Here is a 24,091-nt window from a genome sequence, read left to right as displayed (position 1 = left end):
TAATATAGTTTGAAACCAGAAAGTGTGATGCCTCCAGTTTGTTCTTTCTCAAGATTGCTTTGACTACTCAGAGTCTTTTATGGTTCCATATGAATTTTAGGATTGTTTTTTCTGAGAAAAATGTCATTGGAATTTTGATGGGGATTGCATTGAATCTGAAGATCATTTTGGGTACTATGGGCATCTTAACAATATTAAGTCTTCCAGTCCATGAACACAAGATCTCTTTCCATTTATTTGTTTCTTTGATTTCTCTCAACACCATTTTGTAGCTTTCAGAGTCCAGTCTTAGGACTCTAATTTTATCTGTCTTCTGACCCATCATTTTTCTGTCTTGACTTATCTTCTCTACTAGACTGTGAGTTTTCTATATGGCAAGAATGTTCTTATTTCTCTCTCCACTGTGTCTAACAGAGTCTCTTGCATGTAGTAGGCTCTCGATAAACGCCTGTTCCATAAATTAGAGCATGAGTGAGTCCTGACCCACTAGACATCAGTACTAACAGGCTTCAAAATCAAATTGACTTTCTTTGTTATAAGCATGTTGGTGTACAGATGGCTGAGCTTTTCTGTTATTCTCACCTGAGAACTGCTGAGCATCCTGTAGTGAGACTGAAGTGAGCTGAGCCAGAAAAGTGAGAACTGGGCTGGAGATTTAGAAGCTGAGTATCAAAGAGGGGTCCTGTGGCCGAGCAGAGTCCAGGGAGAGGGAAATGGGCATGGGCAGGGATTCCTAACTGCAGGGCTGCCAAAGCCTGAGCAGGTGAGTGTCACAGTCAGCATCCAGTGGGGGAGAAGGAGGGGTGATTTCAGGGTCCAGAGCCAACAGGATGCCATGAATAGACAAGGCCGAGGAGCCAGAGTTTGGCTCAGATGGGCCAGATTAACTTCCTTGGAGAGTTGGCGTCTGGCCTCATTGGAGTCCACCAGCGCCATTTTTCAGGTCTTAGAGTTCAGCATCTCACATGTCCTTTCTGTATTCCTCCTAGTATCCAGGTTTGCAATTTTCTGGAGGTGTTTTTCTCCTTCTCCTCCAATTTCATTTAAACCATTCTTTGATCAGGTTGGCCAGCCTCTGGGCAGGCTGGGCCTTCTGGCTGTGATGAAATGCAGGTCTCCTTAGCCATGGCCTGCAAAGCCAGATCTGACCTTCTGAGATCATCTATCTGACCAGCTATCCACTTCCCATGTCTTCTCTTCTAAGTCATGCCTATCAACAGATGAATATGACGCCATGGGCCTTCAAGTCCTTCCGAGCACGGGTGGATTCTGGTCTCCCAGGAGGGGTAAGTATCACACAGGCTGGAGATAGGAGGTAATCGGTGGGGAACAGGTGCCTCCTGACAGCTAGGAAAAGTAAAGAGTGAAAAGACAGAGGAGTTGGGGCAAAGGGCACGGTAACACCAGAGCTTTTTACTAGAAGCAAGTGGACACGGATTTGAGATTCATGTGGGAAAAGAATCTCTTCTCCAGGGACCATAGGGAGCAGCAGCTGATCAAGGGAGCCTGACCCTGCTCTGGAGGGTGAACACAGGGTAAACCAAAGGCAGTGACGAAGAGGATGGTGGCTGGGAGAATTTGCTCAGTTCTTTTAAATCTTAACATGTCAATAATCAGTATCTCAAGCTTCACTGCCTCTCTTGTAAAATCTGGTTTAGAGGAGGTAAAATCTGCCTGCAGCAGCCTTCTCCACTCCAGACACTCAGGCCCTGATCTCACGGCAGCAGGCATCTCTGTCTCCTTCGCGGCCCTCCTGCAGCTCAAGGCGGCTGCCAGGAACCTTGCCAAGAGCACGTCCTACTGACCCGGCTCCTGGGCTGTTTTCTGTGTTGTGGAGATGCATTCTTCAGCCCTTGGATACTCACTGCTCCTATACTTGGGTATTGTTTTTATAGACTGTCCTTTCCCTGCGGCTTCCTAGAAGTAGGTCAAGTTACCTGCTTCAAGGGAGAAGTGCCAACGGTTCAAGTCACCCAGCCTGGAGTCAGGAATCCTGAGTTTTATTTCAGGCTTCACAGCTAACCAGCTATGTGACAATCTTAGGGGCACATTCTCCCCTCTGCTTCTCTCTGGGACCTTCTCTAGATCTCAGGATTTTTTTCCCCCTGAAGCTGTATCTCCTGGGGCTGCTGTCTTCTCTCTTCCCTCCCTTTGGAAGGCCCTTTAGAGCTGCTGGCTGCTCAAGGCTGATGCCCTGAGCAAGAGCTGCTGCAATTGTGTGGCTGATGAGGAGGTTACAGGCTTTCACACAGAGATAGTGGAGGAGGTGGGGCCGTTTGAGGCTGTAGCATCAGGAAGCCAGACTTGTGCACTACAGGACAAGCCTGGTGGTGTGCCGTGGATTCTGGAGCCTGGGATGCGAGTGAGGGTCCTGGGTTTTATGTGATGATTGTAGATTGCTTCCCACTCCTGAGCCTCCTTTTCTCCATAATGCAGGGAAATCCAGCCTCGGGTTCATATGGAAACTCTGGAAATTGTGGTGCTCACTCATGGCAGAGGAGATCATTAGAGCTATTGCAGCAAAGGACATTGTTCAGGGTGACGGCTCACTTTGGCTAAAGGATAATAACGTTTTCTCAGGCATAGTTCCTCTAGCCTGACCCAACCAGTCCCAGGGGGCCTCCAGGCTCTAGAGCTGGCCAATGCCACAGGGAGTCCACTGCTGATGGCCTAGGAGCGGGGTGGAAATTAGAGCACCTGCTTTGGTCTAGATAGCCTGAGACCCTCTCCAGTCTCTACCCTCCAAACCCAGGTAATGGGAGAGTGAAATACAGGAGAGGAAGAGCAGCACAAAGGCAGGCAAAGGGAGGGAAGCGGGCACGGGGCTTTAGACCGTCAGGAAGAACTGCTCGATTTAGTACAGTTGTTATGTGCACATCAATGTAGACTGCAAGACATCATGGAGTGGTAGAAAGGAGATGAGTCGTGGGCAGAGTGTCTTGGGCTTGAATTCTTGCTTGACCATTTTCTAGAGAGTTATCTTACCTCTCTAGGCCTCAGTATCCCAGTTGCAAAATGGGACAGTAGTCCCCCCTTATCTGCAGGGATACGTTCCAAGGCCCCCAGTGGATGGCTGAAACCATGGATAGTACTGACCCCTGTACACACCATGTTTTTCCCTATAGACACATACCTATGATAAAGTTTAATTTATAAATTAGGCACAGTAAGAGACTAACAACAATAACTAAGAATAAAATAAAACAATATACTGTAATAAAAGTTACTGTAGATCTTAGCAATCTCAGCATATGATTTTTTTTCTTTCCTTATTAAGTCGAGAACTTTCACCTTTTCACTTAAAAGGAAGCACTTTACGACTTCTCTTTGGCATATCTGAACTGCCAGCATCACTACTTTTGCGCTTTGGGGCCATTATTAAGTAAAACAGGGATTACTTGAACACAAGCACTGCGATACTTCGACAGTCAATCTGATAACCTAGACAGCTAGTGAGTGACTAACGGCGGGTAGCTGTGTACAGAGTGTGGATACGCTGGAAAAAGGGACGATTCACATCCCAGGTGGGACGGAGCAGGACAGTGCAAGATTTCATCATGCAACTCAGAATGGCCCGCCATTTAAAACTTATGAATTGTTTATTTCTGGAATTTTCCATTTAATATTTTCGGACCACGGTTGACCACAGGTGAATGAAACTGCGGAAAGTGAAACCACGGATAAGAGGGCACTACTGTAATAGTCTTGACCTTGCAAGGTTGCTGAGAGAACCTGTGTAAAGTGCCGGGCACAGAACCTGTGGCATAGTGGGCATACAGTAAATGTGATTTCTTCTCCACTTTCCTTCCTGGCATACCCAACACTGTGTTGTAGGTTTCTGCAGATAAAGTAAGAACCTAGTTAGGATAGGAATCCCAATTCTGACTTTCCCTCCTTTCCATGGTTCTCCTAAATAGTTGCAATCTGCTTGGTGTCTTTTTGTGGGCACACTATTCTCGACATCGAGACCCTTGTGTTCTGCTCTTTTGTTTTAAACTGTGAGCCAGAAGACTGTGTTCCCCTCAAGTCTCAGCTTCCTCATATGGGAGTGACACCACTACCTTAGACCTTGACAGCTCATTTCCTACACAGATTTTATCTAAACATTGACTAGACCTCAGGGAAGCTGGGAATGGGCCGATTCCTTCACCACTGAACACATAGGGCCCAGAAGGGCCTCAGCCCTCCAGCCAAAGCACCCATGCCAAAGGGTACAGACTGGCCAGAGTGACCCCATCCTTGCGCCCCTAGGAGCCACATACCACTGGGATCTATTTGGGAATACAGATTGAGGGGAGGGAGAAGGACAACTCCAGGCCTGGTTCAGCCATGAGGATCCAGGAGCACCCTCTAAAGGATGGTCTAGCTAAGGTTGCCAGATAAAACAGAGGCTGAATCTGAATTTTGGATAACAATTTTTTTTTTTTTTAGTATAAGTATGTCCTAAATGTTGCATGGGATGTACACTAAAAATTATTCCTCATTTAATTAAAATTCAAATCTAATGGTGCATCCTGTATTTTTTTTGCTAAATCTGGCAACCCCAGATGGAACATGAAAGAAAGCCTTCGGGTTGGGCATTCAAGGCCCTCCCAACATGGCCCCAGACAACCTGTCCAGCCTCCTTTCTACTTCTGCTCCCCTCCTCGGCTCTGCTCCAACCAGACGGGTCCCATGCTGTGCCTCGCATCCTTTCTACCCTCTACCATCCCGACCTTCACAAACTGTAGTCCCTCTCACTGGAATTATTTACACTATCTCCACATCTAGAAATTCTGCCCATTCTTCAAAGCCCATCTTGAATGTTTTTTTCCTTATAAAGCTCTACTCTGCTCCTTCTACAGCCTCTGCTGTTATAATTATTAGATTTTATTATAATTTTTGTATGTCACCTCTCTCCTGAGTACCTTTCACAGTGTCTAGCACATAATAGGGAGTGATCAATAAATATTTGATTAAAAGAATGAATTAACCTATCAGCCCTCTGAACGTCTAAATAGAGGTCTGTGCATCTCGTGCACAATTTACCACATTCTTCCTTGTCATGTAATGTTTTTATCAGTATTTGTCTTGTACTCCCTGCCAGACATTTCACTCCGTGAAGACAGACACTGCATTTCCCACTGTGCTGCAGATACCAGTATTTAACAAGTATATTTTGTGCTGAACAGAACTGTGGGCTGGAGTACCTCCAGGTGTCCAGACCAAGCGAGACTCCAACTTCTCCTTTCTGCCCTGGCCCAGGGGTGACTCTCAGCAGATCTCAAAGCCACGTGGCCTGGTCCTAGTACTAGAGAATAGAGAGAGCTCCATCGTGAGTCATCTGAGGGTTTAGACTAAATTTGAGCTCCAGGAATCCTCCCAGAGTTTCCCAGGGGGCTTCCAGGGCTTGCACATGCTGCTAAGAGAGGTAAAGAGGTAAAGAAACAGGAACAAAACCTGGAAACAGCAAGAAATAGGAAACATTGGTTTGGGGTACAAAAAGAGAGCACTGTTCCAAGAGTCCAGCAACCTGGATTCTCTCCCTAGCTCTGTTCCTGGCTTGGGTGAGGAAGGAAGGAAAGAAAATAAATACGTGAGTGCCCACTGTGTACGTTCATGTAGGTTTTATATAAATTTCCCAACAGTTCTGCAGGAAGCTGAAGCTCGGAGAGGGGAGATGACTGGCCTACAGACACAAGGCTCAGTGTATCTAGGAAAAAGAACACAAATTAACCTCTCACGGCCTCAGTTTCCTCTTCTGTAAAATGGGAGACATTACATCCCCTCTCTAATTTCTACTAGGAGAATATTTTGAGGACAAAAATCCTTAACCACGGGGTAAGAGGAGAAACTAATGAATAGATATTAAAAGGACAGGCGAATGTGGAAATGTAGAGGAGGCCGGGTGAGAAGCCTTTGGGAATTCCTGAGCTGCGCTAGGGGATGGGATGTCTTCAGGGTGTGGGGCACGAGCCTTCTGCCCCTCTGGATCTGTTTCCCACATGGTCACAAAGGTGGAGCAGTGGGCCCCGGGGCACAAGTGGAGAGGATCCTGGCCGCAGAGCCTGTGAACTACACGTGTCAACCCGGGAAAGGAGAAGCGAGCTGACTTCCTGCAGCACTTGGGGGCGGGGTGGGGTGCGTTTCCTGCGTACCTGGCGCAGGAAGGACGCTCTTTGGTAGCAAGGACCTGGCCAGAGCAGCTGGGAGGGCCACAGCGGAGGGCTTCATTAGAGAGTGGGACTTAGCTAAGGGCAGCAAGGGAAGGCGGAGGGTTATTCCCCAATTCCTCTTCCTGGCGCCCCCTGGCTTGGCCTACGCATCCTGGACAAATCTGAGGGAGGGGGTACACCCGCACCTTCCAGCGCCTTTGCTGACCCTCGGGGCCCACGGGTTCGGGGAGATCTCAGCTGTGGGCCTGAGCATTCCGACAGAAGCAAGGAGTTCGGGTGGGTGACTCCCCCAGGGCAACGCTGCAGCTGGAAAACCCGCCGCCCAGGACCTTGGGGCGACAGCCTGGGAAAAGGCGCATCTTGGCTTTTGGGTGTCTGGGAGGGGGCCGGCGCCCAGGCGGGCGGAGCGAGGGCGTCTGCCGGGGGCGGGGCGGGGCGGGGGCCCGGCGGCCGGGCAGCGGCGGAGCCGGGGGTGGGGGGGGGGGCGGGGGGGCGCCTCCATTAGCATAGCCACCTCCCCTCTCGGCGAGCCCCGCCCAGAAACCCGAGCGGGGGCGGGCCGCACTCAGCCGCGGCCGCTGAATGGGCGCGGGGCTCCCGGCTCCAGCCCTGCCGCGTCCGGCCCCCGCTGCCGCTCCCGCCCCGCCCCGGCCTCGCCGGCCGCCGCCATCCGCCGCCCCGGCTGTGAATGAAAGGCAGGCGCCGCCGGGGGCTGGCTGCAGGCGACACGGCGACGCGGCCTCCCGGGAGGCGCTCGCCCCGCGGAGATGTACGGTAAGGAGGGCTCTGCCTGCGGCTCGCAAACTTGCGGGACGCGGACCATTGTCCCCCTGCGCGGCCCCGGCGAGGCCAGGGGGCGCGGACTCGGTGCCCAGCTGGGCTCTTTCTGTCGCTCTGTGTGCGCGCGTCTGTGCCGAGAGGACAAAGATGCCTAGGGCTGGGGACCCTGGGGATCTTGGAGGTCCTTCGGACCGGTCGTTTGCAGGCGCTGGGGCGGGTGGGCGGTGGTCCATCGTGGGGGCGGGGGGGGGGGGCTTGGGTGATCCGGAGCGGCAGGGTTTTGGGGAAAGCGGGTCTCCCTTGGAGCCGAGCAGAGAGGGGGCGTTGGTGGAGGTGTTCGTGTGACAGCCTTTGCAGAATTAACAAAAGCGGGTTGTGCTGGGGAGTTTCATGCGGGAAGCCGGTTCGGGATTGCGGGGCGACGCTCGCTGCCTGCCGTAAGGCTCTGAGGATGTGGCAGGCGGCGCCGGCGGTGCAGAGAACTGGGGAGCCAGCCAGTTCTGGGAGCCTCGTCTCGCCGCCCCTGGATGGACGTGGCTTCTGCCTGCCCCTGCCGCCCGTGGGACCCAGGTTCCCCAACTTCCAGATTTGTCCTTTGCAGTCATGAGGGGAGGAGACGCTGCTGAGGGTGCCGCGCAGCTCTGGGTGCCACCTTCTGGCTGTCCTCTGACCAGTCTTCCCCCCTTCCACAGCCAACCCCTCAACTGATGTGCAACAGTTAACCAGACCCTCAAGATGCTGGTTCTGCTTTAAAATTTGCCAGGAATTCCTCTGGTTTTGGAGGCAGTGTGGATGAAGAAAAGAGACTACTTTGGGTCCCATATTGCAGTTCTAATGCGTGGAGCACTGGAGACCCAGAGCAGTCTAGAAATTAACTGCGTTATAGAGCCTCCAGACACTCTGGGCTGCTGTGTGTGTGTGTGTGTGTGTGTGTGTGTGTGTGTGTGAGAGAGAGAGAGAGAGAGAGAGAGAGAGAGAAAGAGAGAGAGAGAAATGATCCCGGTGGACAGAAGTCCATCAGAACCCAGGTTCTGACAGCTCTTCTAGGGACAGCAAAAGAACTGGAGCTGTGCTCACCTCCCATGCCCAGCGCCAGGTAGGGCTCAGGTGGCACCTGAGGGGTGAGCATAGGGAGAAGAGCATCTTCCCAATTTAACCCGTCGCTGAGGCTGTTCAGCTGCTTCATTCTGCAAACAGACTGTGAGTCACAAAGTTTGTTGGAGGCAGAGGAAGCTGAGAGCATGGTGCAAAGGCTTAGCAATCAGTGGGCCTCGCTATTGAGAGAGAGAGACACTCAACCTTTTCATCAGCCTCCTTCCCTGCCCAGTTGGTAATACAGCCGCATTTCTGAACCAGGTCGAGACATCAGCAGGTCCCCTCTGCAAGTATTATTTCTCTTGGATGGACCAAAGTAGGGAGTAGGGTGGAAGGTGAGGTTGACCTCAGAGCCTGTTCTGCTGGCCATTGGGGACTCTGGGGGAAGGTAACAGGCAGTTGTGTTTTATAAGCTAGGAGGTTGTGAGGTTCCCAGGAGAGAGCTATATTTTCTCACTCTCTCTGTTTTTTCCCTTATTCTTTTCTGCAGAGTGAGCAGCCTGGAGCTGCAGATCACTTGAGAAAAGCATGTGACTGCAGGGCACCTGCAGTGGGGAAGGAGTTAGGACAAGGCCTATCAGGATGGGTAAGAATTAGGAACCCTAGTTCTGCTGGGCCACCTTGTGGCATTTAGTCCGAATAACTGATCCCATGATACCTGAGCACTGGGGGTGCCAGTCTGTTCTATTGTATGAAGCAAGTCAAGGAAGAGTTGGATGATATAGAAAGGTGAATGGGGAAGCCAACAAATCTGGGTGCTATTTTCAGATGCACCACAGATTTTCATTTCTCTTTTATATTATGTTTTTATTTCTCCAGATGCAAACAGAGATGATAATTATCCTTGAATCATTCATAGAAAGATTATAATGAAGGAATCCTCTGGGCAGTTGCCTGCAGCAAAGGAAAGTCACGCCAATGCTGGTTGGGAGATTATTCTTGAGTCTCGCTTAGTGCAAAGCCATATCTTAGGAGGTGTGAGAGGCAGCCCACTCGCCAAGGGGGGTGCTCATTGGCCTGGATTTTAGTATTTTCTTGACTTTCGTGAAAAGAAAGAGTCTGTGTGATACTTGCAATCATTCTCTCCCCAGAGTCAACAGAGAGATGAAAAGAGATGTGGGTAGGGAGTTTGGGAAGGCATAGAATCATCGACTTCTTATATTTGGTTCTTATTTTCCAAGTGATTTATCCAAGGTGACACAGTTAGATGGAACATGGCAAAAGGAAAACTGGGGCCTCCTAGCTCCCCCTGATGCTTTGGGTAAACACTTTAGGAAAATGCCACCAGAAATTTTATTAACCGATGGGCAGCGAGACCCCCGTGTAGAGCCGAAAGTTACCTAAGAGCTTTAGGTAAAGGTGTCCTTTGGCCATCCACCTTGATTACTTGATCCTTTATGAATTTGTGTAATCTAACTCCCATTGCCACCTCTCAGCTGCTTGGCGATCCTGGACAGATCTTCATTTCCCCTCTTCTCCCCTCCTCACTTTACCTCTGCCCCCAACGACTCAGTCTTCCTGTGTCCTCAGTCTCCTCCATCTTCTTCCTTTTATCTGTGGGAGAATAAGGGCCCCTTGTCTTTGCTGGAGGACACAGTGCTATCTGCGACAGAAGGAATCCTAGACCTGGGGTCAGCCCATCTCAATCCAAGAGCCAGTTCACAGCTATGTGACTTTAGGCAGATGGGGTCATCTCTCTGAATTATATCTCTGTATAAAATGATGAGATGCCCATCTACTCCCCAAGTCTGTAGTGAGCCTCAAAGCTGGGCCCTGGATGTGACAGTGCATTCTAAGAGGTTCTGCACTCACAAGACAGATTGCTCGAGAGCCTGGCCCCTCCGGGTCCTCCTGGGCCTTTACCCTTCTCTCTTCCTGTCTGCCAGTTCCTGAAGATGTCTGTTTGCATCACCTCCCACCCCAGCCTAAACACACAGATCACCTTGGCCTAGCTAGCCACTGAACTACTTTCTCTTTCTCTTCACCAAACTCACCCCAGCTGCCTCCTCACCACTCACTCGCTCCTAAACCCTAGTCACTTTCTGGAAGTGGCTCTCCAAAAGGACACAGGTGACCTCCTGCAGTCTTGTTTATACCTATGAACACGGATTGACAAGGGACCTGGAAAAATAAAAGCACTTTATACTGGGATAGCAAGATTGTGGGCAAATTCTCTGCAAAAATGGATTCCCGATAGTTCTTCTTTGTGTTAGGATTAAAAGTTTCCCTGTTCCTCTCTCCTGGGATGGAGCGTGGTGGTCCTGCCTGGGAGCGTCCCACTCATCCACCGAGGTGAGGCAGAGCTCTCTAAGAAATGCTCCCCTCCAGGATTAGGTCAGCTGGCCATGAAGAGCAACTGGAAAGGATTTCCCTGGAACCACAGTCTGTGTAGCCAGGTCCCATTAAAACAAAAGCTGCTCTAGGCCGGCCCCGTGGCTTAGCGGTTAAGTGCGCGCACTCCGCTACTGGTGGCCTGGGTTCGGATCCCGGGCGCACACCAACGCACCGCTTCTCCAGCCATGCTGAGGCCGCGTCCCACGTACAGCAAATAGAAGGATGTGCGACTATGACATACAGCTATCTACTGGGGCTTTGGGGAAAAAAAAAAGGAGGAGGATTGGCAATAGATGTTAGCTCAGAGCCCGTCTTCCTCAGCAAAAAGAGGAGGATTGGCATGGATGTTAGCTCAGGGCTGATCTTCCTCAAAAAACAAAAACAAAAACAAAACAAAAAAAACCCAAAAGCTGCTCTAACCAATCCCGCCTCACCTCCAGGTGCTGCCTCACCCTCACATCTGCCTTTCTTCATGCTTTGTGGTTAAGAATGCTGACGGGAGGGAAAATAGCAATGGCGCACAACTTTCTGTGAATGTGCGTTACAGAGCACACGTGTGTGTGTGTGTGTGTGTCTGTGTGGATGGTGTGGAGAAACTGTGGGGCGGGGCCGACTCACCCTAAGGTACAAAGACTCACATTTGCAGAAAGTTCCATAGCTCCCACTGCTCCGCCTCACTGGCGACTGCCACCACATACCCACATACACACACACAACACACACACACACGCACCAACCTCCTCCCCTGTATCTTGAGGCTCCTGCAGCCCCATGGTGTGGTGTATGGCTTATTCAGGTGGAAGCTGTGTGGCCTACCTCCCCTCTCCCCCACTGCCGACTCCTTTATTCCCCTTAGGAGGGGGATGGGGTGAGTAGCGCCTGTTTTCCCTCTCTTGAGAGTCATAGTTCAGTGAATTCAAATGATTGCCATTTTTTTCTTGCATAAAAATAAAAAGTTAATATCACCTTATAAAAATCTAGAAAAGAAAGGAGGGAAAAAAACCATCCACAGTCCTACCCACTAAAACCAGCCTTTTCTATAATTATATAAATTACCTCTAGCGTTTTGTGCTCCTGCTTTTGTCCTTTCCTTTCTCTTTCTCGCCCGATCCTGGCCTGTCACCCCTGGCGTGATGGTGAAGGAGCATCCGAGAGCCCCACAGCCTGGGTCTGAACCTGGCTCTGCCCCTCAGGTAACCCTGGACCTGAGCCTTTCTGAGCCTGTTTCCTGGCTCTACCAAGATGACAGCGCCCACCTCAAGGCCGAGATTAATCAGGATAAGAGAGCAGCTTCCACTATCCCCTTCCCTCAACTCTCTCTCTGCTGTTTCTTCATTTTAAAAAAAGGGCAAAAAGCAAAATAAACAAAAACTTATGTCCCATAAGCTTAATAACAGTGCTTGTGATACTGTTCCTTGTACCAAGTAAAAGGAAACCTAAGTTAAAAAGCATCTTTTTTCTTTTTTTCCTGGTAGTCATCTGATCCTTCTAGAAAATCTGGAAAACATGGTAAACTATAAACAAGTCTAACTGCTTTTCCTGTTTTGATATTTTTCTTTCCATGCATTTGTTTATGCAGTTGGAATTATTCATTTTACGTACTTTTGTATTCTATCTTTTTCTACGTAACTTTAGAATATAAGCATTACCCCCAAGTTAAAAAAAACTTGCTGGCTGCCATTTTTAATGGCTATGTAACAGTCCACTAGATAGAGGTATGATTTTTTTTATTATACATTTAAGTTGTTCATAAAGATTCATTATTATAACCCTGAGGAGAGCTGGTGCCCAAAGCTTTCTCTGAATTTTGGAGTATTTCCCTAGGCTGTAGCCCTCCAAATGAGTTGATCAAAGTAGATGAACATTTTAAAGATTTGTTACATATTGTCAAATTGTTTTCAATTTGTGTTAATTATATTCCCACTAGCAGTTATGAGAGTGCCCATCAAAAGCATTAAAATATTGAGATCTTTTCCATTTTTTTTCATTTTTTTGTTTGTTTATTGCAGTAACATTGGTTTATAACATTGTATAAATTTCAGGTGTACATCATTATACTTCTATTTCTGCATAGATTACATCATGTTCACCACCCAAATACTAATTACAACCCATCACCACACACATGTGCCGAATTATCCCTTTCGCCCTCCTCCCTCACCCCTTCCGCTCTGGTAACCACCAATCCAATCTCTGTCTCTATGTCTGTTTATTGTTGTTATTATCTACTACTTAATGAGGGAAATCATACGGTATTTGACCTTCTCCCTCTGACTTATTTCACTTTGCATAATACCCTCAATGTCCGTCCGTGTTGTCACAAATGGCTGGATTTCATCGTTTCTTATGGCTGAGTAGTATTCCATTGTGTATATATACCACATCTTCTTTATCCATTCGTCCCTTGCTGGGCATTTAGGTTGCTTCCAAGTCTTGGCTATTGTGAATAACGCTGCAATGAACGCAGGGGTGCATGTATCTTTATGCATTGGTGTTTTCAAGTTCTTTGGATAAATACCCAGCAGTGGAATAGCTGGATCATATGGTAGTTCTATCCTTGATTTTTTGAGGAATGAGATCTTTTCCTAATCTCTGCTAATTTGATAGAAAAGTTATATCATTTTAACTTGTATTCTTTATTACTGGTGAAGTTAAACCCTTCCTGTGTTTTTTAACCATCTGCATTTTAGTGAATTGTCATATGAGTCTGAATGCTTTATTTTTTTGAGGATATTAACTATTTGCTTGTCATTTGCTTTATGCTTTGTGTTTTGAAGAGAAATAGACTCAAACTATCAAGTATTCGTGGCATACCAGCTATTTATGATACTCCATAGGGTATCATGGGGGATACAAAAACATATAAAGTCCTTTCCATCGAGAAGATTACAATGTCAGTGGGCAAACAGGTTGTAAAACATGCAAAAAATTAAATGATACAAAGATAGTTTTGCAGGGTGGAATGGAGCAACTCATCAAATGGTCAGCCAGTGATATCTTGAAGTGGAAGAGACCACTGTGAGGGGGAGCCATTTGGGAGGGCTTCAGAGGAGAGCAGGCATTGTGCTGGATTCTGAGGGCTGGATAGAGAAGGGAGAAAGGGCGTGCCAGGCAAAGGCACCAGTATGAGTAAGTGCACAGAAGTAGGGAAAGAGAAGACCTGTCCCGGGAGAGTTAGGGGAGCTACCTGGGTTTGGGCAGAGTTTAGGTGGAGAATTATGTAATGGAGAAGGAGATGATGTCAGGATAAGGAGTTTTCACTTATCCCTGTGAGCAGTAGGAGCTGTTGAAGACTTTAAACTGTCAAAGGGCTGATTTGCTCAACTGATGTTTTAGGAAAATTTAGCTGGGTGCAGAATGGGTAGAGGGATGATGTGAAAATGAAGAAAAGCAGAGGAGATAGTTGCTGCAGCCGCAAGTGGAAACCTAAGAAATGGGAAAGCTTTGGACCAGTTACAATTGTGCATATGCAGTGGAATGTGTGTGCCCCTTTAACAAAAGCAGTAGGACTGGGTGGGTGGGAGGGGTGGAGGTGGGGGCAAAGGCGAATTGAAACTCTTTTAAAAAAACATTCCCATACATAAAATGTGGGTTATATAAGCAGATATAGAAAATAGCTTATTTTGAAATAGATGCTAAATTACCTAGAGCTGTAAATTTATTATAATCTAACTTGTTCTAAGGAGGATTTGGGGTATATATTTACACACACACACACACACACACGTACTTGTGCTACAATAAATAAAGAGATCAAAGGAAAGAAAATCTAAGAGTAAAACAGAAAAAAATAAAGCCAAGAATTCAGTCATTTCAGGAAAAAAATGCATACCAGCACCCTGTCGCAAATTCAGTTTTGAGCTTCCAGAATAGGCCAAAATAGAAGGGAAAAGTCATTTGCAAGATTCATAGCATCTATAAAATTTTTTAAAAAATGCAATTGCCTAAGACAAATACAGCTTTTTAAGATGCTAAGATCTGAGAGAAATTCTTCCCTGAGTTCCTCCTAAAAGAGGAGCTATTTCATAAATACTGGTCCAAATTAGATTTTCCTTTTGAAAATGTAGTTCCCTTAATCTGCTCTGTACCAGTTTGTAGAGTATTAGGACTGGTCCAAATGCAAGTTTGTGCGTTCTGCTTCCTCACTTTGAGGTTGCCATGGGCCCTGCTCTCGGTGTGCTGTGAGCCAGGCCTCACTGAGGCTCTTGCCCCCTCCGCAGCTGTGGATATTGTTTCTACTCCCACGGATGACTGTGAGTCTTCTGAGAGTTCGCTCCCTGGAGAGGCCGTTCCTGCCTTCACAACCTGGGGAGGCCGTCTGGGCACTGTCGTTCACGTGCCTTGTTTTAATTCACTGCACAGCCATTGACCACAACCTGGTATTTCTCTGGTCTGTGCTCCCGACTAGAACCATCAGCTCCGTGAAAACAGGGAACTCATTTCTTTTTGCGTCTCATTTCTACTGCGTCTTTAGGGCATAGAACCCTGCCTGGTACAGAGTGGGCGCTCAAAAACCTTGCTAATGAATGAATGGATCCTGCTACATCATCTTTTTTATCCACCTCTTTGTGACGTCTGACCTGCTGCATATTTCAGCCTTAAATGTTTTTGAATAATACAGTTACTACTCTTTTAGCTTCCATTCTTTGGGCACTACTATGTGCCCAGCAGTGTTCTAAGCACTTTTTATATATTAATTTGATTTATCTTCCCCAAACTCTGTGAGTTAGAGACTATTGCTCTTATTTTAGAAATGAGAAAATTAAAGCATTGAGAGATTTAGTAGCTTGCCCATGCATGGCTACACAGTTATGTGATAGGGCTGGGATTTGAACCTAGGCATTCCAGCTCCAGAGTGCAGACTCGCCCTCCTACCCACACTGCTGTCCCTAGAATATTCTAAATATTCCAGAGAATACCGGTCTTTTCTTTGCAGAGCTCACTGTACCTCACAGACTCATACGTTAATTTGGGAAGAAGAGGAGAGTATAGAAGACAGGGCTGAACTGAGGGGAACATGTCTTCTCTTTGGTCCCAGGCCAGTCAACAGCTGGGAGCTCTCACTTCTGGTGGGAGCCTCTTTCTTTCGGCACCCTTCCCGGCTCCTTTATCATTATTTTGCTTTGTTAGAGAGAGACAGGGCCCCAGGAAGAGGCTTGGGGATCTAGATGAGGATGGGTAAGTAAGAGAGGAGCCAGGAGAGCAGGCTGGTGAGGGAGGAAGACATAATACAAGAGCCAATGATGGCATCAAAACCGAGGAAGCATGGGCATGCATCTCAGACAGAGAGAGAGACAGCATGGGCATGCATCTCAGACAGACAGACAGAGAGAGACAGCATGGGCATGCATCTCAGAGAGAGAGAGAGAGCATGGGCATGCATCTCAGAGAGAGAAAGACGGCATGGGCATGCATCTCAGAGAGAGACAGCGTGGGCATGCATCTCAGAGACAGAGAGACAGCATGGGCATGCGTCTCAGACAGAGAGAGACAGCATGGGCATGCATCTCAGAGAGAGAGAGAGAGAGACAGCATGGGCATGCATCTCAGACAGAGAGAGACAGACAGCATGGGCATGCACGTCAGACAGAGAGAGACAGCATGGGCATGCATCTCAGAGAGAGAGAAAGAGACAGCATGGGCATGCATCTTAGAGAGAGAGAGACAGCATGGGCATGCATCTCAGAGAGAGAAAGAGAGAGAGAGACAGCATGGGCATGCATCTCAGAAAGGGAGAAAGACAGGCAGGCAAGCAGAGTGGGGCTGTCACAACCAACAGAGTCATACACATGCCTGAAGACATGCTCCATGGTCAGGGCTTGGCCTGGAGGAGAACAGAGACTGGCAACCTTCTTTCTCAGGGGGAGCTCCTGCTTCTCTGATAGTTTGGCTGTGAATTAAAACTCCTTCCCTGCGTCTTCAGGTCCAACCAGTCTGGATGCACCAGTCGCTGCCTCTAAGAGGTGGGCTATGTGTGTGACAGAGGGACAGTGGCCTAAGTCCCCGAGGGCCACTTTATAGCCCTAGGACCCTAGACAGTTAGTTCCTCTCTCTCTGAGCCTGTTGCCTCCCTTGTAAAATGGGGATAATTAGTTTGCTTTGCTCATGAGGGTGTAGTGAGGGAGTCAAATCAGATGATGTCTATAGACATTTATTTACATTACAGGACACTGTACCTATGAAAGGTGATATTATCACCATCTGAGCATTTCTTATGTATGCTTCTGGGGCATGGCCACGCCCTCTCCAGAAACAGTGACAATTCCTGCATACAAGGATGGGTATTTCATATTTAGACTGTGTTTGTTAAAATCCTTAGACAGAAAAGTCTGGTAATAAGCATGTGAAACCAGGGGGCTGCTGTAATATTGGCGAGCTGGGTGCCAGCCTCTGTGAAGTCTGCCTGTTAGGTTGGGCCTCTGAGAAGGGACAATGGTCACAGTCATTATGTTGGGCAGTTTCTTGTCTCCTAGAGGACCACCAACAGATTGGCAGTCCACGACTGTGTCCCTCTTACCCCTGCACCAGAAAGGCGAGAAGATCTCTTAGACCGCAGACAGGATAGATGTGACATCTTATCTAAATCCTTATACTATGTTAAATTCTTATGGATTACTAAGAGTAAGCAATGTTTGAGGCCGGCCCCGTGGCTTAGCGGTTAAGTGCGTGTGCTCTGCTGCTGGCGGCCCGGGTTCAGATCCCAGGTGTGCACCGATGCACCGCTTCTCCGGCCATGCTGAGGCTGCGTCCCACATACAGCAACTAGAAGGATGTGCAACTATGACATACAACTATCTACTGGGGCTTTGGTGGGGGGGGAAGTAAGCAATGTTTATCCCATGTCATTCTATTCATTATCTCAACTCAGAACAACCCTTTGGAGGTGGACTTCATTCTTTCTCTGGTTGAGCCAAGGACACAGAGATTCAAAAGTCCAATAATTTGCCCAAGGTCATGCAGCTGGTTGAAGTCCCTTCTCTCCACTTTCTCCTAAGCAAGCATTCACAGAGTTTCATGAGAGATTAGAACACTGCTTTTGTATCTGATGGCGATTACAAGTGCCTTATGCCAAATAGTAAATTTCACTATGAGGGAATTCCAAACTGAATATTTTAGTAGATTTTACATAGTTTAGTTGTGGCTGTACATCTAGGAATCTGAGTGCCTGATGAGGCACCCACATGGACTTTTAAGCTCAGCACCCTAACGCACATCCTGTAGTCTGACTATAAATCTGAGAATTAGGATTCCTGGGTTCAAATGCTAACTTTCTTATTACCCTTCAGAAGGACCCAGATAAATTCTTAGCTTGGCAGAGCTCCAAGCTTCATCATAGCTATTCAGAAAGACTTCTCTCCATATCTCAACTTTCTTTTTAGGTAGATAATACTTGAAATAACCTTTATAAACCATGTGACTAAGAATCCATAAGTTACAAGAACATTTATAAAGACCTTGCTTGGAGATCTCTTAGAAAGGAACTGTTTGTAATGAAGTGATGCATTTCCAGCTCCTCACAGCTTCTCACTCCTTGTGCAGAAGAGATGCTTCTAGAGCAGAAGCATCCAGAATGGATGCTGAAAAAATCCAGAGCTCTGCAGCCTCCCGCCCAGCTTTCTTCATGTCCCCACTGTATCTTAGATGTTGCTGTTATTTTTGTTGTTTATTTGTCACACTGAGTGTCATTTATTTCTTTACGCACTCGGTCTGTGAACCTCTTGAGGACACAACATCTATCTTATTCATCTTTGTTTTCCCTAGCATCTAGCAGAGATCTTTGGTATGTAGTAAGAGCTCCAATGTTTGCATTGAGCTATAAAATAGTTATATGTTTCATTCATACATACATACATATGTACTTAGCAACCCACATTTCTAGGGTACCAGTGGTGGTGGGATAGGGTCTCAGAGAGAATCCTGTAGTGACAGCAACAGCATTTCATCATCTTACCATACCTTCCCATCTTACTATGCCTATCCCTATATGGATCATAATTCCATATAGAATAAAGAATATGTCAGAATATAACCATTTGGCTTTTCCACCAGACTTTGATGTTGTTAGTCATGAGAAATAACCACTTCGCCAATCCACTGGGATGGTTAGGGCAGTTAGAGAGACATTCTCACAGATTTCCTCCTTGGTTTGTGGAGCTCAGAATAAATGGCACAATCTTTTTCTTCAAAAAGGAAGGTCAGTTGGGGCCGGCCCGGTGGCGCAAGCGGTTAGGTGCGCGCGCTCCGCTGCGGCGGCCCGGGCTTCGCTGGTTCAGATCCCGGGCGCGCACCGACGCACTGCTTGGTAAGCCATGCTGTGGCGGCGTCCCATATAAAGTGGAGGAAGATGGGCACCGATGTTAGCCCAGGGCCGTCTTCCTCAGCAAAAAAAAAAAAAAGAGGAGGATTAGCAGATGTTAGCTCAGGGCTGATCTCCTCACAAAAAAAGAAAAAAAAAAGGAAGGTCAGTTAGTGGCATAATTAAGGGTAAATCTTTATTTTGATTTCCATTCATATCATTTGTGCATTATTCTTTCACAAAACAAGAAAGATGAAAAGGCCCTTTGAGGCAAAGGCAAAATGAAATTTCTGTTTCTTGTTGCTTGGAAGCACCTGGCTAGAATGTTCCTGGATAAACCACTATGCAGCCTTGTGCACCTTCAGTCTCAGAGTGGAGTGTGGGGGCACCACGTGGAATAGTGGGTATGCTGACCTTGGCTGAGGGCCATGTACAGACAGAGTGGAAGAGGGAAAAAATATGAGAATCTTCCCATTGTTTCCTTCAAATTCCTGAAAGTGCCTTGTCCCACTAGCAGGCCTGGGTCCAGCGGCTGGTAAATACAGTAAACATGTCTGGTTGTCTTGAGAAATTTCGCCCCAAAGCTATTCCACAGTGCTGCTGGGAATGTCCTCCTCTTCCTGAGACAAGGCTATCAGAGAAGAACAGGGCTGAGTATTCTGGAGAGGAGTGGGCAGTGCTGGACGTCGTACAATGCTTTCCTTCTGCTTTATCAAGGACATGCATTTCTGCGCTGGGAGGGAGAGTTGGCCGTCAGGGCCGATTCAGTTGCTGTGTGAATTTGGGTAAGATTCTCAACCTCCCTCAGATTTCGTTTCACCATCCATAAGTTGGGAGAGCTGGACTGGATGGTCTGTAAGGGTTTTCTAGTTCTTACATCTGCAATTGGGTTGGAGCAGCTGGTCTGTCCTGTGGGTGAGGCAGTCGGGGCTGAAGGTGCACCCACAGCAGGGGTTTTTAAAACTGGGTGGTATTATAGGCACTGTGATCTCAAGTGCTTTATGTAACCTGGCTATACATCCATTCCCTCATTGATAAGACGAGGATAATGACTCCTTTGTTAATTCAAACAGTGTCTGTCCTGAGTCCTGTTGAATGGGGTGACACATGCTGACAAGTATGCTGGGGTAGGTGTGGTTCAGAGCCGTGTGCCTTCCAAGTGTGGGGTGCTACGATTCTTGCTCTGTGTGCATTCAGATTTCACAAAAATCCTGTATGGTAGGTATTCTTTTCTCCTGTCTTATTTTCAGATGAGGATAATAAAGTTCAGAGAAGTTAAATGCCTTGTCCAAGGTCACCTAGCTCATTCAGTGGCATAGCTAAGGAAAGAACCAGGTATGTTTTATTCCAATGCTATTCTCTTCTTTTCCACCTGGACTCTTATTTAAAACATCATTATTAATTGCACTACATCAAAATTAAAAACTTGTCTGCACCAAAGGACACTATCGAAAGAGTGAAAAGGCAACCTACAGAATGGGAGAAAATATTTGCAAGTTATATATCTGATAAGGGATTACTATTTGGAATATATAAAGAATGCTACAATTCAACAACAAAAAACTTGATTAAAAATGGGCAAAGGACTTGAGCAGACATTTCTTCAAAGCAGATATACAAATGGCAACAAGCACGTGAAAAGATGCTCAACATCACTAATTATTAGGGAATTGCAAATCAAAACCACAATGATATACCACTTTGTACCCATTAGGGTGGCTATTATCAAAAAATTAGAAAAAAACAAATGTTGGCCAGGATATGGAGAAACTGGAGCACTGTGTATTGCTGGTTGGAATGTAAAATAGTGCAGCCACTATGGAAAACAGTATGGCAGTTCCTCAAAAAATTAAAAATAGAATTACCATATGATCCTGTAATTCCACTTCTGGGTATATACCAAAAAAAGTGAAAGCAGGGCCTCAAAAAGATATTTGTACACCCACATTCATAGCAACATTATTCAAAATAGCCAGAAGTGGAAGCAACACAAGTGTCTATCCAGAGATGAATGGATAAGCAAAATGTATTGTATATACATACAATGGAATATTATTCAGCCTTAAAAAGGAAGGAAGTCCTCACGCATGCCACAACATGGATGAACCCTGAAGACATTAAGCTAAGTGAAATAAGCCAGTCACAAGGGGATAAGTACTGTATGATTCCACTTATATGAGGTACCTAGAGGAGTCAAAGTCATAGAGACAGAAAGTAGAATAGAGGTTACCAGGGGCTGAGGAGACAGAGAATAGGGAGTTGTTTAATGGGTACAGAGTGTCAACGTTGCAGGGTGAAAAGAGTTCTAGAGATGGATGGTGGTGATGGTTGCACAACAATGTGAATGTAGTTAATGGCACTGAGTTGTACACTTAAAAATGGTTAAAATGGTAAATTTTATGTTATGTATATTTTACCACAATTTTGAAAAAGTTTTCATGTGCACAGAGAAAACACCATTATCGGAGTTGATCATACCCTTCATCAATGGCATAAATCAGGCTGGGTTGATGACTTACCATTAGTCACCTTATTGCTCAGGGGTGTATATAAAAGGAGACCCGAAACTGACATCATCATGTTCTTTGGATCTCCGGAAAACTCCTCTAACTCAAATTAAGAATGTCATTAAAGTGCTGTTTTTTCTTAAGAAAGAAAAGTTATAAAAATAGGATCGAGGGCATGTCTGTTACTGCATTTAGTGAAAGTGGCTGGAGGAATGATCATCAAATTTGGAGGATATGTCAGGGATTGTCTGAGTTAACAGCAAATGTGTTGTTGACCTTGGGGCGGGGGGTGCATCTTGAGGAGCTAACCATTGTCCTTCTGAGCAGTGAGACTGACGTACCGCGAGATGTCCACGTGATTGCCAGTGGGAGAAGTTGAGCAAGATATATTCCACATGAGAAAATAGTGAATTCAGATGTCAGCCCCAAGTGAACCATGAGGGTTGGTGCCTTAAACTGCAGGTTGGTTTTTTGATTAAGCGGCCTCTCCCACAGGCAACTCTAAATGGCCAGCTCTGAGGTGAGTGGCAACAAGCTTTATTTATTTACAAAAAAGCTAACGCCACAGAGGGAGCCAGCCTATAATCAGTGTGTGTGTACCAGTCCTGGAAGAAACCCACTAGAACACTAACAGTGGTTATTTTGAGTGATAGGATCACGGGTGATTTTTAAATTTTCTTTTAAAAAGTATTTTGTATAGTTAGTATGTATTTTAATGGAAGAACATAAATATAATCCAAAGTGCTTTTCATCACCAAATGCCTGTGGATAGTTGTCTAGAATCTTCTAATTATGTTTTAGAAATGATTATGCAAGAATGCATGCAAAAAAAAATCTATGATGATAGAAATTAGAAATCAGATAGTGGTTGGGTGACAGGATTGACTGGAAAGGTGAACTCTTTGAGGGGATCTGAAATGTCCTATCTCTTGTTTGGGTGGTGGGTATGCAAGTGTCTAAACAGTTGTCAGAATTCAAGGCACTGAGCTCTGTGCATCTATTGCATGTTAATTATATTGCAATAAGACAGTAGGAAACCTAGGAAAAGATGAAAACATGCATGCAAACAAGCACGGGTCTGTTTTGCATCGCTGGCAGTGAGTGTGCTAGAAGACAGCCAAGGACCTGTGCCAGCCGGCACCAGGGCTCTCACCTGCAGCCCTAGGCGGTCCCCAGCACCCCAGTAAAAGCGGTCATTGAGAGCGGCTGGTCAGGGGCCCATGCTTATGTGCTGAGCAGAGAGCGGAGGAAGCTGACCCAGAAGTTCGGCCCATTGCTGGCAGCTGGGAGGCTAATGATGCCGGCAGGGCAATGGGCAGAGGGCCCATACGGCAGGGCCATCTAGTGTAAGGCCTTTTGAGCACTGCCATGGGCATTGCTGACTTTCATGGGACTTTAAATGACAAAACAAAGCCCAGCTTTATCAGGCCTGCACTGTCTCAGCAACAGCATAGGCACGGCTGACGGCGAGGCAGGGCCAGGCGTGTGCGCAAGATTGATTTTCCCATTTCCTCCACGGGGCTTCTGTGACCTCGCAGCCCGTAGTGAGGTTGTTCTCTTAAGAATGCTCAGCCTTTAATAGTCTCATTATTTGCCTGTTTCTTAATAATGTGCTGGCTTGTGACATCTCTGCACAAAGAAGTATATCTCCCTGGCTAAAAATGAATTTTTTTCTAATGACACATTGAAATGAATAAATCTCAGTGTCTCTTTTGCAAGCGGGGGTTTAAGTGTGAACACCCTGGAGGCAGACAGGCCTGGGTTTGAATCCCAGCCACCCCATGTAACAGTTGTGTGATTCTGGATAAGTTACTTAACTGCGCTAAGCGTCGCTTTCCTCATCTGTAAAATGGGGACAATAGACCCCACAGGTTGTTGGGAGGATTAAATAAAATCATGCATTCAAACCTCTTAACGGTTCCTGACGCATAAAGAGAGCTTAACGTTAGCTGATGTTGATATTAACAGGCGAGGTTGTAACATATTTTACTATCAACAGATCCTTTTTGCTGACAACACAGCAGTAACAGGCCCCGAGGATCTGCTTCCGAGGGAGTGTTCTCCACTCCTCATCTAGAGCTTTTTAAGGAGCTGTCCCTTTCCAGCTGGGTTTCTGCTTTCAGAGACCCACTCGGCTGCTTTCTCTCCTTCTGCTTTCTGCTTCTTGCAGTGGGTAGAATCTGCTTGAGGGGCTTCCTTCCTTGTGCAGGCGTCTCCAGGACGCCCATGCACGCTGGAACTGCTTCATTAAAAATGGGTCCTGGCTGTGCTTGGCCTGTTGCTTGCTGGGCTGTTTAGTGTGGCTCAACCTAATACTTGTTTTGCATTTTTGCAGAATTCTGGTGCTTGCTCCCGATTCTGTTTTGCATTTCAAAAGTGTTGCTTCTGAAATTTCCCTCTGGCACCACGACCACCCTGGTCCCGGCTTTCTGTTCTAGCAGCTCTGGGCATGGTGCCTGTTTTGTGTTCTGGCACCGCCGCTCATGCTGTGACAGACTCTCTGATTATATATTTGGACTTCTGAATGACTGATCTTGGATGCTTAGCCTTTAAGAGTCTGCATCTTAAGTCTATGAGTTCGTCTGTATATTTAAAGCGTTCACACTTGCTCTCAATCAGTTTGGCTCCATAACAATGAAGCTTCCTCTGGTTTCTATATTTGCTACTGTGTGTTCATTTGGAAAGCGGGAGGTGAGTAACCCTGCTTTTTATAGGCTGTCTGGTGACCACAATAGGAAGCTGGACATATTATGGGAATGGGGAAAGCATAAAAATGTTGTAAATCACAAGTCCAGATTTCTAGTTTTTAGCTCCAAATTTAAACCGAATTGTCAGTGACATTTCTGACATTGTATTGTTTTCGTGTGATAGATTCTACTCTCTGTGCTGCAAGCTCTTTGAGGGCAGGAGCTGTTTCTTGGAAG

General features: G+C 46.7%; 1 protein-coding gene across 6 annotated transcripts in view; it reads left to right on the top strand.

Moving 5' to 3' along the window:
• The first annotated feature begins 6,797 nt into the window (after nucleotides 1–6,797).
• EFR3B (EFR3 homolog B) overlaps nucleotides 6,798–24,091 on the top strand; it is an 87,296-nt gene continuing 70,002 nt past the window's right edge. For all 6 annotated transcript variants that reach the window (XM_058551663.1, XM_058551666.1, XM_058551664.1 and 3 more), the window contains exon 1: nucleotides 6,798–6,929. In XM_058551663.1, the coding sequence (XP_058407646.1) occupies nucleotides 6,923–6,929 (7 nt within the window). In that variant the 5' untranslated portion in view covers nucleotides 6,798–6,922. The remainder of the gene's footprint in view (nucleotides 6,930–24,091) is intronic.

Source organism: Diceros bicornis, chromosome 12 (assembly GCF_020826845.1).
Source record: "Diceros bicornis minor isolate mBicDic1 chromosome 12, mDicBic1.mat.cur, whole genome shotgun sequence".
Classification (NCBI taxonomy): Eukaryota; Metazoa; Chordata; class Mammalia; order Perissodactyla; family Rhinocerotidae; genus Diceros; species Diceros bicornis.
Note: the sequence above shows the minus strand (reverse complement) of the source record. Positions and strands in the feature narration are given on the sequence as shown.